Source organism: Telmatherina bonti (genome assembly GCF_933228915.1).
Source record: "Telmatherina bonti genome assembly, contig: SUPER_12_unloc_1, whole genome shotgun sequence".
Taxonomy (NCBI): domain Eukaryota; kingdom Metazoa; phylum Chordata; class Actinopteri; order Atheriniformes; family Telmatherinidae; genus Telmatherina; species Telmatherina bonti.
Genome location: NW_027634818.1, coordinates 84,993 through 103,780, shown reverse-complemented (window position 1 = coordinate 103,780; position 18,788 = coordinate 84,993). Strand labels below are relative to the sequence as shown.

Below are 18,788 nucleotides of genomic sequence, written 5' to 3'. Positions count from 1 at the left end.
TGTCGCTTCCTTCTGTGGAGGATGTGGAAGATGTCTTCATAACTGGATTCATTATAACTGGAATTGTGCCGTGTGCACCGTCTGGTGGTGTCGCCAACTTTAGATGATTGGTGCTGCTCCATGCTGGGCCGTGCTGCGCCGTGCACGTAATCGTCTCGTCATCCTCGCCGCTCCATCTGTCTGATCCTGCTTCTGTCACATGTATGTGGTTGTGTCTGGTCGTGCCGGGAAGCTGGCTCAATGACAATAAATCTGATTCTGTTGGGACCTGAAGAGGGATTATTTGAAGGAACAACTGCAGTGACGGATTTTTGTTCTTTTATTGTAATAGTTGCAGTTTTATGTTCAGATCTAGAAACTCTTACATGATTCTACACTTAGTCATCTTTGCTACTTTTGCAGTTTGGAGCTGACTACTGGGTCTACCCGCAGCCCAGACTCCACCTTAAATCCTTTCCTAGTGTCCAGTAAGGCACCTGCACCAGGACTTCACCTCAGCAGGAGGTAAACCCCATGTCAGCAGGTTAGTTTACAGTCTCAGTTACACCCCCATGCTGCTGGACCACAGAACCACAAAAACTGCCAAGTTCTGCCCCGATGCTTCCAGGATGGTGGTCTTCATAAAAGCCTCCAACATGGAGGTCCACCATCATGATGAACATGGTTTAGGGTTGTGGATAGGTTCTCGCTTGGTCGTGGACTTGTCCTGGTCTGACTATCCCACAATCAATCCCCGTTACATGGATCCTCATTTTCAAATGAATCTTGAAGGTGTTGGATTGGCAGCATAAAGGCAGCAACCCAACACCGTCAGCCCAGGAAGCTCCTGCTGGTACCACCAGGAACAGGACACATCCAGGCCATCAGAGACTGGATAAGACCTATTTCATCCATGGAACCAGGTGGAGCTGGGCGGAACCAGTCCAGCCATTACTGGGAATAGAATCAGGCTACTGGCCGGGAGACAGAAACTCAGACAATGACAAGAACCGGTTCAGACCTCATCAGGGTGAGTTTAAAGTGACGTGGTGTTGTGACGAGTCCGAGCTTTCCCAGCAGCCTCTCTGTTTCTTCTTGTAGCTAGGCCAGCGGCAGACGGGGCAGCAGTGTCTGCCGGCCGCCAGCCACACGGCAATGCAGGACTGGTGGAAGGCGTGGCTGCAGGGCAGGCCCATCAGCAGATCCTCGCTCGCAAAGTTCTCCAGGCACACCACGCACTCCGAACACAGCAGCATGTCCGCTGGCCACTCCGACCAATCACACGCAGGCGGAGACACGCCCCCAGGTGTGATAGACTCCTCCTCAGGTGACTGTGAGGTTCTGCCTGATCCAGGATCAGCACCAGGAGTCGGCTCCGTGAGTCCGGAGTTGCCGGGACCACGTCTGTCCTCCATGTCCTTTCCCTCACCCCTCCTCCGCTGCTCTACCTCTCTGAGCCTCCACGTTGGCAGTAGCTTTATATAGTCCATGTTCACTAGGGGGCGGAGCCACAGGTCGGGGAACGCCAACCGCTCAAAGAAGAAATTGGGGTCGTCCTCCCACTCTGACTGGTCAGATGGGATTGGCTGCAGGGAGGCGATGGGGTGCAGCAGATAGGAAGCGTACCAGTCCCACAGACTGGCCAACCACTCCAGGTTGGTGACGCTGTCCTCCCGGGTCCTGGCGCCGCAACGCCGCTTCTTCTCAAAGTAGTCCACCAGCAGGCCGTGGGCCAGGTAGGTGGACAGAAAGAGAGCGGGGTGGGATGAGTAGAACGTCCAATCAGCTCGTACCAAACTGGCCAGGGCGGTGGTGTCGGCGTATCGCAACAGCTTCAGGCTGTAGCTGTACAGAGAGTCCAGGTACGGCAGCTGGAGCAGAGCCTGGAGGGAGAAAGGACTTATTAGTCATCAATCAATCAATGCCCGTTTACATGCTCATCAGAAATCAATCATCATAACTCAAGTGGACGAGTGACCCAAAACAAAGCATTAAATTTTTATCTATATTTATACAAAGCAAATGATTCACTTTCAGCTGTCCAGGATTTTAGTATCAGTGAAGGAGGACTTCAGAGCTTGGCCTGGGTGCTGAGGGAGGGTCAGAGGCCATGTTTACGCCGTAACAAACTGCAAAGCATTCTGGCCTTGATTCCACTGTTTCGGTGGATAAACCCCCAAAGTTTCACCGATGGCGTCCAGAAATTCTCTTACCATGCAAGATGAGTCTTTTCTGTGTAGATTGGAATATGAATCTGTGGGTGACATCTTTCACTCCTACTCAGACCATGTTTACCCCATTATCAGCACAACAATATGGCGGACCTCCTTGTCATGTTTGTACTGTTGTACATTTTAATTAATTTGGTCTGTTGACACAAAACCTGGTAGAACATTTATGCCTTCAGACGCAGAGGTCACATGTTCCCACAGACTGTATATAGAGATGGGCGTAGCCTCCGTGACATCCCCCGTAGGTTTCTGAAGAGCTGGATTGAAGCTCGGTGGGCGGTTCCTACCATCACCATCTTGGCAGCGGCATGCGTGTCGTCTCGCAAAATACAAATATGGCCAAAGAGGTGGAGCTGAGAGGGGGGCTGTTAGCGTCATGGTGGATGATTGACATCGAGCGAACTGCCAGAAGCTAAGAACTAACTGAGCTAACCTGAAGCTAACAGGAGCTAACCAGCTAACGGAGGTAAGAGGACTAAACGTGTTTATTTTTTTAGCTGCAAACGTGTTTATTTCTGCTGTAAACGTGCTGTGAACATGTTTATTTTTGCTGTAAACATATTTACTTCTGCTGTAAAAGTGCTGTAAACATGTTTATTTGTGCCGTAAACATGTTTATTTGTGCCGTAAACATGTTTATTTCTGCCGTAAACATGTTTATTTCTGCTGTGAACATGTTTACTTCTGCTATAAACGTGCTGTAAACATGTTTATTTCTGCCACAAACGTGTTTATTCCAGCCGTAAACGTGTTCATTTCTGTTGTAAACTTGTTTATTTCTGCTGTAAACATGCTTTAAACATGTTTATTTCTGCCGTAAACGTGTTTATTTCTGCCGTAAACTTGTTTATTTCTGCCGTAAACTTGTTCATTTCTGTTGTAAACTTGTTCATTTCTGCCGTAAACGTGTTTATTTCTGCTGTAAACGTCCTGTAAACATTTTTATTTCTGCTGTAAACATGTTTATTTCTGCTGTAAACATGTTTATTTCTGCTGTAAACGTCCTGTAAACATGTTTATTTCTGCTGTAAACATGTTTATTTCTGCTGTAAACATGTTTATTTCTGCTGTAAACGTCCTGTGAACATGTTTATTTCTGCTGTAAACATGTTTATATCTGCTGTAAACGTACTGTAAACATGTTTATTTCTGCCGTAAACCTGTTTATTTCTGCCGTAAACGTAATTATTTCTGCCGTAAACCTGTTTATTTCTGCCGTAGTGGTTACCATGCACAACTTCAGCTGTGTTGTTTATGACAATGCATTGCACACCTGGGTGTGTCGTTTACGTTTTACTGCCCACTAGACGCCTGGCATGGACACTACATGTTTATGCAAAGGAAAAGGTTTGGCGTTTTGGATGGAAACATTGTGGTGTAAAACTAAATTGTGAGTAGCAAGGGGGAGATCCCCGAGGCCAAATGAATATAAAACTTTCAGGGACAAACTAATAATATTTTAGAAAAATGAGAGATGAAACCTTCCTTTTTACAACTTCATTTAATAAAATAGATTTTTTTGTATGTGGGGGGGTCGAGATTTTTTATCAATATTGATGAAATTGCCTACAATAACGACAATCCCCGGATGAACAAAGTTGGTCAGCTTGTGACCACATTTAAAGCAATACCCATATATGTAATTTGTCAAATATTAAAATGTCCATTTTACTTAAAATCTTATATCTCTTACAGTCCATTCTACTTGCTCATCCACCATGACTTTGAAAAGCTTTTTTACATGTCATTTGGAACACAAGCATCCCTTATGACATTTACTAAATGATCGAGGTGGATTACGATTACCAAATCTTGATCAGTATAACTGGAACAGTTCTGCAACGCTCCATAATTTTGATATGCCGTCGCATCTTTCTGGCAAATGGTGTGAAGAGCTTGGTACACTGATGTGCACCTACACTTGTTTGGGGATGTTCCCTCATGTACAGATTGGGTGGAACATGATATTGATGTGGGAGCTGATCAAACAGCAGTTTTACAGTGTTTTCCCTGAAAAAGGAACTTCATTAGAACATGAGGGTGATTACATGCTCCATTGCATGTCCAACACCATCCAACTGAGCAGCACCACAGAGTTTTGTACTGAAACCAGATAACTCCCCCAAGGTTTTGGACAGATTTTTAAAATGTAAATGCTGTAAGCAGTTTCTTTTCCCCCCACCATGTGTAGATCAGTGTATCAATCAGGGCAGTTCCACTAAGTTTTTAACAAGTTTGAGCTTTGAAAAAATATAAGCGAGCGCCTGGTAGCTTGGTCCACATTGCAGCAAGTCGGATTCGTTTCCAGTGAGCGTTGGACTCCGCCAAGGCTGCCCTTTATCACCGATTCTGTTCATAACTTAAACTGACTTTTTCGGTCTTTTCCTCCCCTCTTCTTCATTCTCTGCCATTAGAGACCAAAGCAAGGAGGATCTTCAGACAGAAAGCAAAGCGCTCGCCGCTGCTGGTGGAAATGTCCGTCATCAGTCCGGCTGAAACAGTCAGACTGTACAGACACACACCGTAGGCCACAGGCTCTGCTTTTTATAGATTTTATACATGTTTAGATGTTTTATATGTTTACTGAAACAGTGATGTCGTCCCTCCGAACAGCGCAGTGGTCTGAGAATGATGCCATGATGCAGATATTAAAATATATCACCACGTGATGTTAATTAAACGGAGCTGCGATCAGTTTTTGTACTCGGATTACTTGAGTTACCCAAGTAGTCGTTGCAGCCCTAGTTGTCATGCCACCTCTCCGAGTATTACAGTGAAACAAACATCCACAACAAGGGGAATGAATGTGTCTATTGGCCTCTGGCTAACAGTAGCTATAGTCGCCATGTTGTTGGTGCACATAATAATGCTATTGTTAAATAATGCTAAGGCAGTGTGGTGTGGGGCCAAAATATACGGTTGCACTATAAACAAGTGGTTTCCATTAGAACGTTGTAATGCCTTGGTCTCTATCTTTCTACATGCCAACAGGTGTGACACAGGGTGTGGGGTGTAAACGGGTGTAAAACAGGTCCTCATACGAAGACGGGAAGGAAAGGGATGGAGGTCTTGGAGATGACGTGTCTGAAAACACAAGACACTTAAAATTTTTTTTTAAAAAGCTAGTTTTAAGAAAAGTTAAGGTGTGGACCAGTGATGCAATGTGTGTGTGTGTGTGTGTGTGTTTAGACCAGTGCTACCCAAACCAGCGTTATCATGGGGGGGTCACAGCAAGGCCAAATAAAACTTGGGAGTTTTGGCACTGAACAAATTGGTAAAAGTACCAATGGGAAATGATGATGAATCAACAAGATAGACTGCAAGTACTAAAAAAAACAGAAGAACATGTGATGGGAACAGTAAAGTATCTAATCATCAATGGTGGCTAATGAAGGGACCACAGTCTGCATAAATCAAAATGTTTTCCTCTAATATGAAGTATGAAGCCATCGTTCCAGCACCACTTGGGGACTTTTCATCCTCAACACAAAGAGAAGCCTGTTGGCTACTTTAGAAATAAACCACCAAGTATCACATAGAGCAGAGATGTTTTACTGAAGCAGCATTGTCTCAGTGAAAACTCGGCTCAGCTGAAGAAGTTTGCAGAGAGTCCTGCTTTAAAACAAACCATTAGTGCCCAAATCCAGAGATTTACCACCCTGTATCCCTCCTCCAACACACCTGAATCATATGAAAGGCTTGTTACCAGAGGTCTGCCAAGCTGCCCCCCCTCCACAGGACTCAACCGCCAGGAGACCACCAAGAGCCCCCCCCAACCCACACACACACACACCACCGAGAGCCCCAACCCATAGCCCCCCCCCACAGGACTCATCCGCTCAGAGCAGCAAGACTAGAATTTCTACATTTCCAGTCTAAGATCACTAATCAGATCTAATCATCTCCATGAAACCATGAAATAAAAATGAATCCTTACCAGAACAGGAAGCCAGGACACCAGCAGGATGGAGTTGTAGGTTCCAAGTGTCCGGATTAGAACCACAAACCGTTTCACTGTCGCTCCCTGTTTATGACAACCAGGAAATACGACAAGTCAATCACCAGTTAGCCAGGAGGTTTTCCAGCGTTTCTATCCGTCCAGGAGGTCTACAATCCAGATGTAGTGTTTATTCAGAGACTCTAGATGGTAAATCCACCATTATTTATCACATCTTCATCACCATCACTACCATGTTGCTAAGAGACCTCTATTTTCACCTGGACATGATGATGAAGACACTTCCTGTCAGACTTTCCACCAATCAGAGAGCTTAAACTGACGGTAACGTCCAATCAAGAGCAGCCAAAGATCAACAAGTGATGAGAAAAGCAGGAAAATAATGATCCTCTATGGCTGGAATAAAGCCAAGTGGTGGAGGTGCTGCAGTGAGGATAGCAGGTAGATAGTAGCAGGAAGACGTTTGGGATGCAGCTGAGGTGGAGGTGCAGCAGTGAGGACAGCAGGTAGACAGTAGCAGGAAGACGTTTGGGATGCGGCTGAGGTGGAGGTGCAGCAGTGAGGACAGCAGGTAGATAGTAGCAGGAAGACGTTTGGGATGCAGCTGAGGTGGAGGTGCTGCAGTGAGGACAGCAGGTAGACAGTAGCAGGAAGACGTTTGGGATGCAGCTGAGGTGGAGGTGCTGCAGTGAGGACAGCAGGTAGACAGTAGCAGGAAGACGTTTGGGATGCAGCTGAGGTGGAGGTGCAGCAGTGAGGACAGCAGGTAGATAGTAGCAGGAAGACGTTTGGGATGCAGCTGAGGTGGAGGTGCTGCAGTGAGGACAGCAGGTAGATAGTAGCAGGAAGACGTTTGGGATGCAGCTGAGGTGGAGGTGCAGCAGTGAGGACAGCAGGTAGATAGTAGCAGGAAGACGTTTGGGATGCAGCTGAGGTGGAGGTGCTGCAGTGAGGACAGCAGGTAGATAGTAGCAGGAAGACGTTTGGGATGCAGCTGAGGTGGAGGTACTGCAGTGAGGACAGCAGGTAGACAGTAGCAGGAAGACGTTTGGGATGCAGCTGAGGTGGAGGTGCTGCAGTGAGGACAGCAGGTAGATAGTAGCAGGAAGACGTTTGGGATGCAGCTGAGGTGGAGGTGCTGCAGTGAGGAGAGCAGGTAGACAGTAGCAGGAAGACGTTTGGGATGCAGCTGAGGTGGAGGTGCTGCAGTGAGGACAGCAGGTAGACAGTAGCAGGAAGACGTTTGGGATGCAGCTGAGGTGGAGGTGCAGCAGTGAGGACAGCAGGTAGACAGTAGCAGGAAGACGTTTGGGATGCAGCTGAGGTGGAGGTGCAGCAGTGAGGACAGCAGGTAGACAGTAGCAGGAAGACGTTTGGGATGCAGCTGAGGTGGAGGTGCTGCAGTGAGGACAGCAGGTAGACAGTAGCAGGAAGACGTTTGGGATGCAGCTGAGGTGGAGGTGCTGCAGTGAGGACAGCAGGTAGACAGTAGCAGGAAGACGTTTGGGATGCGGCTGAGGTGGAGGTGCTGCAGTGAGGAGAGCAGGTAGACAGTAGCAGGAAGACGTTTGGGATGCAGCTGAGGTGGAGGTGCTGCAGTGAGGACAGCAGGTAGACAGTAGCAGGAAGACGTTTGGGATGCAGCTGAGGTGGAGGTGCTGCAGTGAGGACAGCAGGTAGACAGTAGCAGGAAGACGTTTGGGATGCGGCTGAGGTGGAGGTGCTGCAGTGAGGAGAGCAGGTAGACAGTAGCAGGAAGACGTTTGGGATGCAGCTGAGGTGGAGGTGCTGCAGTGAGGACAGCAGGTAGACAGTAGCAGGAAGACGTTTGGGATGCAGCTGAGGTGGAGGTGCAGCAGTGAGGACAGCAGGTAGACAGTAGCAGGAAGACGTTTGGGATGCAGCTGAGGTGGAGGTGCAGCAGTGAGGACAGCAGGTAGACAGTAGCAGGAAGACGTTTGGGATGCAGCTGAGGTGGAGGTGCAGCAGTGAGGACAGCAGGTAGACAGTAGCAGGAAGACGTTTGGGATGCAGCTGAGGTGGAGGTGCAGCAGTGAGGACAGCAGGTAGATAGTAGCAGGAAGACGTTTGGGATGCAGCTGAGGTGGAGGTGCAGCAGTGAGGACAGCAGGTAGATAGTAGCAGGAAGACGTTTGGGATGCAGCTGAGGTGGAGGTGCTGCAGTGAGGACAGCAGGTAGATAGTAGCAGGAAGACGTTTGGGATGCAGCTGAGGTGGAGGTGCAGCAGTGAGGACAGCAGGTAGATAGTAGCAGGAAGACGTTTGGGATGCAGCTGAGGTGGAGGTGCTGCAGTGAGGACAGCAGGTAGACAGTAGCAGGAAGACGTTTGGGATGCAGCTGAGGTGGAGGTGCAGCAGTGAGGACAGCAGGTAGATAGTAGCAGGAAGACGTTTGGGATGCAGCTGAGGTGGAGGTGCAGCAGTGAGGACAGCAGGTAGATAGTAGCAGGAAGACGTTTGGGATGCAGCTGAGGTGGAGGTGCTGCAGTGAGGACAGCAGGTAGACAGTAGCAGGAAGACGTTTGGGATGCAGCTGAGGTGGAGGTGCAGCAGTTAGGACAGCAGGTAGATAGTAGCAGGAAGACGTTTGGGATGCAGCTGAGGTGGAGGTGCAGCAGTGAGGACAGCAGGTAGATAGTAGCAGGAAGACGTTTGGGATGCAGCTGAGGTGGAGGTGCAGCAGTTAGGACAGCAGGTAGATAGTAGCAGGAAGACGTTTGGGATGCAGCTGAGGTGGAGGTGCAGCAGTGAGGACAGCAGGTAGATAGTAGCAGGAAGACGTTTGGGATGCAGCTGAGGTGGAGGTGCTGCAGTGAGGACAGCAGGTAGACAGTAGCAGGAAGACGTTTGGGATGCAGCTGAGGTGGAGGTGCTGCAGTGAGGACAGCAGGTAGACAGTAGCAGGAAGACGTTTGGGATGCAGCTGAGGTGGAGGTGCTGCAGTGAGGACAGCAGGTAGACAGTAGCAGGAAGACGTTTGGGATGCAGCTGAGGTGGAGGTGCTGCAGTTAGGACAGCAGGTAGATAGTAGCAGGAAGACGTTTGGGATGCAGCTGAGGTGGAGGTGCTGCAGTGAGGACAGCAGGTAGACAGTAGCAGGAAGACGTTTGGGATGCAGCTGAGGTGGAGGTGCTGCAGTGAGGACAGCAGGTAGACAGTAGCAGGAAGACGTTTGGGATGCAGCTGAGGTGGAGGTGCTGCAGTGAGGACAGCAGGTAGATAGTAGCAGGAAGACGTTTGGGATGCAGCTGAGGTGGAGGTGCTGCAGTGAGGACAGCAGGTAGATAGTAGCAGGAAGACGTTTGGGATGCGGCTGAGGTGGAGGTGCTGCAGTGAGGACAGCAGGTAGATAGTAGCAGGAAGACGTTTGGGATGCAGCTGAGGTGGAGGTGCTGCAGTGAGGACAGCAGGTAGATAGTAGCAGGAAGACGTTTGGGATGCGGCTGAGGTGGAGGTGCTGCAGTGAGGACAGCAGGTAGACAGTAGCAGGAAGACGTTTGGGATGCGGCTGAGGTGGAGGTGCTGCAGTGAGGACAGCAGGTAGACAGTAGCAGGAAGACGTTTGGGATGCAGCTGAGGTGGAGGTGCAGCAGTGAGGACAGCAGGTAGACAGTAGCAGGAAGACGTTTGGGATGCAGCTGAGGTGGAGGTGCTGCAGTGAGGACAGCAGGTAGATAGTAGCAGGAAGACGTTTGGGATGCAGCTGAGGTGGAGGTGCAGCAGTGAGGACAGCAGGTAGATAGTAGCAGGAAGACGTTTGGGATGCAGCTGAGGTGGAGGTGCAGCAGTGAGGACAGCAGGTAGATAGTAGCAGGAAGACGTTTGGGATGCAGCTGAGGTGGAGGTGCAGCAGTGAGGACAGCAGGTAGACAGTAGCAGGAAGACGTTTGGGATGCAGCTGAGGTGGAGGTGCAGCAGTGAGGACAGCAGGTAGACAGTAGCAGGAAGACGTTTGGGATGCAGCTGAGGTGGAGGTGCTGCAGTGAGGACAGCAGGTAGATAGTAGCAGGAAGACGTTTGGGATGCAGCTGAGGTGGAGGTGCTGCAGTGAGGACAGCAGGTAGATAGTAGCAGGAAGACGTTTGGGATGCAGCTGAGGTGGAGGTGCTGCAGTGAGGACAGCAGGTAGATAGTAGCAGGAAGACGTTTGGGATGCAGCTGAGGTGGAGGTGCTGCAGTGAGGACAGCAGGTAGACAGTAGCAGGAAGACGTTTGGGATGCAGCTGAGGTGGAGGTGCAGCAGTGAGGACAGCAGGTAGACAGTAGCAGGAAGACGTTTGGGATGCAGCTGAGGTGGAGGTGCAGCAGTGAGGACAGCAGGTAGACAGTAGCAGGAAGACGTTTGGGATGCAGCTGAGGTGGAGGTGCAGCAGTGAGGACAGCAGGTAGACAGTAGCAGGAAGACGTTTGGGATGCAGCTGAGGTGGAGGTGCAGCAGTGAGGACAGCAGGTAGACAGTAGCAGGAAGACGTTTGGGATGCAGCTGAGGTGGAGGTGCTGCAGTGAGGACAGCAGGTAGACAGTAGCAGGAAGACGTTTGGGATGCAGCTGAGGTGGAGGTGCAGCAGTGAGGACAGCAGGTAGATAGGAGCAGGAAGACGTTTGGGATGCAGCTGAGGTGGAGGTGCAGCAGTGAGGACAGCAGGTAGATAGTAGCAGGAAGACGTTTGGGATGCAGCTGAGGTGGAGGTGCAGCAGTGAGGACAGCAGGTAGACAGTAGCAGGAAGACGTTTGGGATGCAGCTGAGGTGGAGGTGCTGCAGTGAGGACAGCAGGTAGATAGTAGCAGGAAGACGTTTGGGATGTAGCTGAGGTGGAGGTGCTGCAGTGAGGACAGCAGGTAGATAGTAGCAGGAAGACGTTTGGGATGCAGCTGAGGTGGAGGTGCTGCAGTGAGGACAGCAGGTAGATAGTAGCAGGAAGACGTTTGGGATGTAGCTGAGGTGGAGGTGCTGCAGTGAGGACAGCAGGTAGATAGTAGCAGGAAGACGTTTGGGATGTAGCTGAGGTGGAGGTGCTGCAGTGAGGACAGCAGGTAGATAGTAGCAGGAAGACGTTTGGGATGCAGCTGAGGTGGAGGTGCAGCAGTGAGGACAGCAGGTAGATAGTAGCAGGAAGACGTTTGGGATGCAGCTGAGGTGGAGGTGCAGCAGTGAGGACAGCAGGTAGACAGTAGCAGGAAGACGTTTGGGATGCAGCTGAGGTGGAGGTGCTGCAGTGAGGACAGCAGGTAGATAGTAGCAGGAAGACGTTTGGGATGTAGCTGAGGTGGAGGTGCTGCAGTGAGGACAGCAGGTAGATAGTAGCAGGAAGACGTTTGGGATGCAGCTGAGGTGGAGGTGCAGCAGTGAGGACAGCAGGTAGACAGTAGCAGGAAGACGTTTGGGATGCAGCTGAGGTGGAGGTGCAGCAGTGAGGACAGCAGGTAGATAGTAGCAGGAAGACGTTTGGGATGCAGCTGAGGTGGAGGTGCTGCAGTGAGGACAGCAGGTAGACAGTAGCAGGAAGACGTTTGGGATGCAGCTGAGGTGGAGGTGCAGCAGTGAGGACAGCAGGTAGATAGTAGCAGGAAGACGTTTGGGATGCAGCTGAGGTGGAGGTGCTGCAGTGAGGACAGCAGGTAGATAGTAGCAGGAAGACGTTTGGGATGCAGCTGAGGTGGAGGTGCTGCAGTGAGGACAGCAGGTAGATAGTAGCAGGAAGACGTTTGGGATGCGGCTGAGGTGGAGGTGCTGCAGTGAGGACAGCAGGTAGATAGTAGCAGGAAGACGTTTGGGATGCAGCTGAGGTGGAGGTGCTGCAGTGAGGACAGCAGGTAGATAGTAGCAGGAAGACGTTTGGGATGCAGCTGAGGTGGAGGTGCTGCAGTGAGGACAGCAGGTAGACGTATGGAAACAGTTTCTAAATTTTTGTGAAACAGTTTCAGCCTCCAGAACAAGACCTCCTCAAGTTATTTAATATCTACGACAATATTGGATTTCCCTTTGGAGATTAATAAAGTATTTTAATTTCATTCATTTAAATAGTTAAATTATGTCTCCGTGGAAACACCCGTGTCTCCGTGGAAACACCAGGGGGTTAAAAGTCTTCCGGACCTGAGAGACGTTAAACACACCGGGGAGGTCTGGTGGCTCTCTACCCGCCTGACCGCTGCGTTAGGGTCGTAGAGGCCTGCAGAGATCCGGTCTGAGGACAGGAGGGTCCACCAGGATCCTCCACCACATCAACCTGCAGGACTACAGCAGAGCTCTACCTGCGTGATGAAGAGGTCCAACCAGGCCAGCAGGTTGATCAGAACCAGGCTGAGGACAAACAGGTCGTTGACTTCCGGCTGGACCGACCGCAGGAAGGTGTCCATGGCAGCAAGAGACAGGAACTCCCCAGTACTGCAGAGACCGGAGGAGACGGAGGAGACCGGGGGAGGGGAGACAGTGAAATTGGGGAGGGGCACAGAAGCGTTTGATTTAACCAACAGGAAATACGTGTTTAATCATCACCTGTTGCCGTAGCGATAAGTGCCCTCCGGCATCTTGAGGATGTAAGCCGGACTGTGAGTCAGACCGACAGCCGCCAGGCTGCTCTGGTTGTCCCAGTGACGGACGTCCACGAAGATGAACTCGATCCTGCCGGTGAACTTGACGGACAGCGAGGAGAAGAAGGCAGGAGGCTGCGACAGGCGAGCGAACAGGAACATCTTGATGGGGTGGGCCGAGTCCGGACGCCACTCCTCCATCAGCTGCTGGGAGCGACGCAGCGTTTTGATTCGATGAGCCACGTGTGAGGTCATCCAGCGGAAGATGTGCTCGGTCTCAAGGTAGCGGCCGGTGTACTCCTTCAGCATCACCTTTCCCTTCGACGCTGAAGTCTGAGGAGCCGACATGATGAGAGTGGAGCGCCGCCAGCCGCGCTTGATGCAGGACCTAAGGGACAGGGTGGAGAACTGGTGAGTGGTCTCCACACTGAGATCCACACAATCTCGCCATGGCGTTCCATGTTCCGCAGGCAGTGGGAGAAAACACCTCATGTTCATGTGGAAGTAGGTTGATTCGTTTCAGGAAAAATCATCTTCTGGGGCAGAAAATAAGTACTACTTCACTCATTCCTAGGACGGCTTCACATGTTTATTCGGTGGTTGTCCTTTCAGAGCCTGTGATGAAGATGATGCTCTACGGGAAATGTGGAGGTCCAAACATCCACCGGGACACTGGTCCCCTTCCTACCTGTGGTCGTTGGAGCAGTTGAAGGTTCCGGTTCTGATGCCAAACTGGGAAACTTTCTGCACCGTCTTTTCCCAGTTGGACGGACTGAGAAGAGCCTCTCGGTCCTGGGCTATGACCTGCAGACACACGGGGACATGTTAGGGTCCTCCTAGACCAGTTTCAGGGTACCAGTTTCCACCTGGACCAGTTTCAGGGTACCAGGTTTCACCTGGACCAGTTTCAGGGTACCAGGTTTCACCTGGACCAGTTTCAGGGTACCAGGTTTCACCTGGACCAGCCAGATCCCGTCCTTGGTGTCCTCCACCAGCTCGTAGAAGTGAGTCTCCCCGCTGAAGACCGTGGACCCGGAGTCTCCCGCCTCCTTCTGCTCCTTCTCCTTCCTAATGGCCGAGTACAGCTCCCCATGGGTCAGCTCTCCTGCAGGGACAGGAACCTGATGAGGACCAGAACCTGCTGGGTCCCCCAGAACCAGCTAGTTCAGGGGGGAACCAGCTGGTTCCGAGGAGAACCCTTATGGATCCAAGGGGAACCTTTATGGGTCCAAGGGGAACCCTTATGGGTCCGAGGGGAACCCTTATGGATCCAAGGAGAACCCTTATGGATCCAAGGAGAACCCTTATGGGTCCGAGGGGAACCTGCTGGGTCTGAGGGGAACCCTTATGGATCCAAGGGGAACCCTTATGGATCCGAGAAGAACCCTTATGGGTCCGAGGGGAACCTGCTGGTTCCGAGGGGAACCCTTATGGATCCAAGGAGAACCCTTATGGGTCCGGGACGTGTCCCAGGCCGTCCTACCGGATTTCTCCACCAGCTCGCTGACGTCCTTCTTCTGGGCCAGGCCGGAGTAGCCCAGGCCTCGGCTCTCCAGGATGGTCTTCAGCTGGGTGTAGCTCAGGGACAGCGGGTCCACCAGCTGCGTACCGAACCTCCCTGTCTGGTACCGGACCACCGCCTCCAGGATTCGGGCCAGCACGAACAGCACGATGAGGTAGAGGAGCAGGAAGAAGAGCTTCAGCCACATCTTCCAGCCGGACGGAGCTCTATGTCGCTGCTAAGCAGGCTCACTGTGTCTGCTCCTGGACATCTGGGTCCAGTCTGCCCCCTCCGAACCGGACCGGACCTGCTAATTGTGACAGCTAGCCATGTGGCTAACGGCCTCAGCTACGGCAAGCTAAAAGGCCTGCGATGCTTCACGCGCAGACCGCCTCTGTGCAAGCGCACGTCCACTATGTTGGATGCCAGGCTCGTTCAGGATGACGCCAAACCGACTTGGCTCCAACAGAACCAGAACAGTTGGAAGCAGCAGTGGTACCGAACTGACTTAAAACGAGACATTCAAGATCTCGCGAGATCAAAGCTCGAAGCTGCAGCGGGGATGAGCAGAGTGCTGCAATGAGAGTTGCGATACTTCCAGAGCCGTTTAGTTACAGTTACGACCATAAACACTTCCAGAGCCGTTTAGTTACAGTTACGACCATAAACACTTCCAGAGCCGTTTAGTTACAGTTACGACCATAAACACTTCCAGAGCCGTTTAGTTACAGTTACGACCATAGACGCTTCCAGAGCCGTTTAGTTACAGTTACGACCATAAACACTTCCAGAGCCGTTTAGTTACAGTTACGACCATAGACACTTCCAGAGCTGTTTAGTTACAGTTACGACCATAAACACTTCCAGAGCCGTTTAGTTACAGTTACGACCATACACACTTCCAGAGCCGTTTAGTTACAGTTACGACCATAGACACTTCCGGAGCCGTCTAGTTACAGTTACGACCATACACACTTCCAGAGCTGTTTAGTTACAGTTACGACCATACACACTTCCAGAGCCGTTTAGTTACAGTTACGACCATAGACACTTCCAGAGCTGTTTAGTTACAGTTACGACCATAAACACTTCCAGAGCCGTTTAGTTACAGTTACGACCATAGACACTTCCAGAGCTGTTTAGTTACAGTTACGACCATAAACACTTCCAGAGCCGTTTAGTTACAGTTACGACCATGAACACTTCCAGAGCCGTTTAGTTACAGTTACGACCATAGACACTTCCAGAGCCGTTTAGTTACAGTTACGACCATACACACTTCCAGAGCCGTTTAGTTACAGTTACGACCATACACACTTCCAGAGCCGTTTAGTTACAGTTACGACCATAGACACTTCCAGAGCTGTTTAGTTACAGTTACGACCATAAACACTTCCAGAGCCGTTTAGTTACAGTTACGACCATAGACACTTCCAGAGCTGTTTAGTTACAGTTACGACCATAAACACTTCCAGAGCCGTTTAGTTACAGTTACGACCATGAACACTTCCAGAGCCGTTTAGTTACAGTTACGACCATAGACACTTCCAGAGCCGTTTAGTTACAGTTACGACCATACACACTTCCAGAGCCGTTTAGTTACAGTTACGACCATAGACACTTCCAGAGCCGTTTAGTTACAGTTACGACCATGAACACTTCCAGAGCCGTTTAGTTACAGTTACGACCATAGACACTTCCAGAGCCGTTTAGTTACAGTTACGACCATACACACTTCCAGAGCCGTTTAGTTACAGTTACGACCATAGACACTTCCAGAGCCGTTTAGTTACAGTTACGACCATAAACACTTCCAGAGCCGTTTAGTTACAGTTACGACCATAGACACTTCCAGAGCCGTTTAGTTACAGTTACGACCATAGACACTTCCAGAGCCGTTTAGTTACAGTTACGACCATAAACACTTCCAGAGCCGTTTAGTTACAGTTACGACCATAGACACTTCCAGAGCCGTTTAGTTACAGTTACGACCATAGACACTTCCAGAGCCGTTTAGTTACAGTTACGACCATAGACACTTCCAGAGCTGTTTAGTTACAGTTACGACCATAAACACTTCCAGAGCCGTTTAGTTACAGTTACGACCATAGACACTTCCAGAGCTGTTTAGTTACAGTTACGACCATAAACACTTCCAGAGCCGTTTAGTTACAGTTACGACCATAGACACTTCCAGAGCCGTTTAGTTACAGTTACGACCATAAACACTTCCAGAGCTGTTTAGTTACAGTTACGACCATAGACACTTCCAGAGCCGTTTAGTTACAGTTACGACCATAGACACTTCCAGAGCCGTTTAGTTACAGTTACGACCATAAACACTTCCAGAGCCGTTTAGTTACAGTTACGACCATAGACACTTCCAGAGCTGTTTAGTTACAGTTACGACCATGAACACTTCCAGAGCCGTTTAGTTACAGTTACGACCATAGACACTTCCAGAGCCGTTTAGTTACAGTTACGACCATACACACTTCCAGAGCCGTTTAGTTACAGTTACGACCATAAACACTTCCAGAGCCGTTTAGTTACAGTTACGACCATAAACACTTCCAGAGCCGTTTAGTTACAGTTACGACCATAGACACTTCCAGAGCCGTTTAGTTACAGTTACGACCATAGACACTTCCAGAGCCGTTTAGTTACAGTTACGACCATAAACACTTCCAGAGCCGTTTAGTTACAGTTACGACCATAGACACTTCCAGAGCCGTTTAGTTACAGTTACGACCATAGACACTTCCAGAGCCGTTTAGTTACAGTTACGACCATAGACACTTCCAGAGCTGTTTAGTTACAGTTACGACCATAAACACTTCCAGAGCCGTTTAGTTACAGTTACGACCATAGACACTTCCAGAGCTGTTTAGTTACAGTTACGACCATAAACACTTCCAGAGCCGTTTAGTTACAGTTACGACCATAGACACTTCCAGAGCCGTTTAGTTACAGTTACGACCATAGACACTTCCAGAGCCGTTTAGTTACAGTTACGACCATACACACTTCCAGAGCCGTTTAGTTACAGTTACGACCATAAACACTTCCAGAGCCGTTTAGTTACAGTTACGACCATAGACGCTTCCAGAGCCGTTTAGTTACAGTTACGACCATAGACACTTCCGGAGCCGTCTAGTTACAGTTACGACCATACACACTTCCAGAGCTGTTTAGTTACAGTTACGACCATACACACTTCCAGAGCCGTTTAGTTACAGTTACGACCATAGACACTTCCAGAGCTGTTTAGTTACAGTTACGACCATAAACACTTCCAGAGCCGTTTAGTTACAGTTACGACCATAGACACTTCCAGAGCCGTTTAGTTACAGTTACGACCATAGACACTTCCAGAGCCGTTTAGTTACAGTTACGACCATACACACTTCCAGAGCCGTTTAGTTACAGTTACGACCATACACACTTCCAGAGCCGTTTAGTTACAGTTACGACCATAGACACTTCCACAATAAACATGTTTATTTCTGCTGTGAAGTTGGTCTTTTTAACATGGGAGTCAATGGGGATTTGCTCTGTTTTGCAGCCCCTAGTGGATGAAGGGGTAACTACAGTTTTACACACTTCCAGATCGGCTTCACTTTTAACCGCCGGAGGTTGGATGGGTCTCCGTGTGTATCCAAAGCATTTATTTGTAAGGTGTAGGTCCAACCAAAACAATAACTTCACCAATCTTTACCTGATTTTTCTCACAGGTTTGTTACAAAGGACAGAGATATTGTTATGATACAGATCACTGTAAAACATTAAAAACTACATGCTAAAATATTTTTCAAAGCTATTTAACAAAGACATAAAGTAGCTACAATATAAATAAATGTATAAATGAATTTGATACTAACATGTTTGATTGTTTATTGATGCATTTGGATTTATCTATTTTTATCTGGTCTAATAAATTATTATCCAACCTTGTGAAATGTAATTCCACACAATCTGCTTTCAATATTCCTCTTCATCTTTCATCTTCATGCCGCTTATCCGGGGTCGGGTCGTGGGGGCAGCAGCCTAAGCAGGGAAGCCCAGACTTCCCTCTCCCCAGCCACATCTGCGAACTCTGCGGGGGGATCCCGAGGCGTTCCCAGGCCAGCCGAGAGATATAATCCCTCCTGGGTCTTTCCCGGGGTCTCCTCCCAGAGGGACGTGCCTGGAACACCTCACCAGGGAGGTCCAGGAGGCATCCTGACCAGATGCCCGAGCCACCTCAACTGGCTCCTCTTGATGCGGCTTTTGTAACCGTATGTTGAACAAAATACGGGAATAGTTGCTGCTTCCTCTGGATTACAGTTGACTCTTTTATTTACATTTATTAATTTATCAATATAGAGATACAGTTGTACAAGTCTGAAAATAAAGTATTGTATTAAAACTGTATAAATACCCAGAAAAACACTCGAACGCAAACCTCAGCCAAGGCCTTTAAAAAGTTCCTGGATCGACTTCCGCTTCCGGTATGCCCAAGTAAAGACGCTTGACCCGTGCGCTCCGACCAATATATATATTTAATAGTCTGCTATACGGATAAGA

At 49.5% G+C, this 18,788-nt stretch overlaps 1 protein-coding gene across 2 annotated transcripts; it reads right to left on the bottom strand.

The window, feature by feature from the left end:
- Window positions 1–311: 311 nt before the first annotated feature.
- On the bottom strand, window positions 312–14,754 carry rnf103 (ring finger protein 103). 2 transcript variants are annotated; one of them, XM_079250624.1, is made up of 7 exons: window positions 14,205–14,754; window positions 13,618–13,826; window positions 13,410–13,525; window positions 12,687–13,109; window positions 12,443–12,575; window positions 6,148–6,234; window positions 312–1,862 (listed from the first exon to the last, which is right to left on the bottom strand). In XM_079250624.1, exons 1-7 carry the CDS (start codon window positions 14,428–14,430, stop codon window positions 1,005–1,007), a joined length of 2,052 nt encoding a protein of 683 aa, XP_079106750.1. In that variant the 5' UTR covers window positions 14,431–14,754; the 3' UTR covers window positions 312–1,004. The 2 variants fall into 2 exon arrangements, with proteins under 2 accessions (XP_079106750.1, XP_079106751.1); XM_079250625.1 differs by having other exon boundaries at window positions 13,678–13,826.
- Window positions 14,755–18,788: the final 4,034 nt, after the last annotated feature.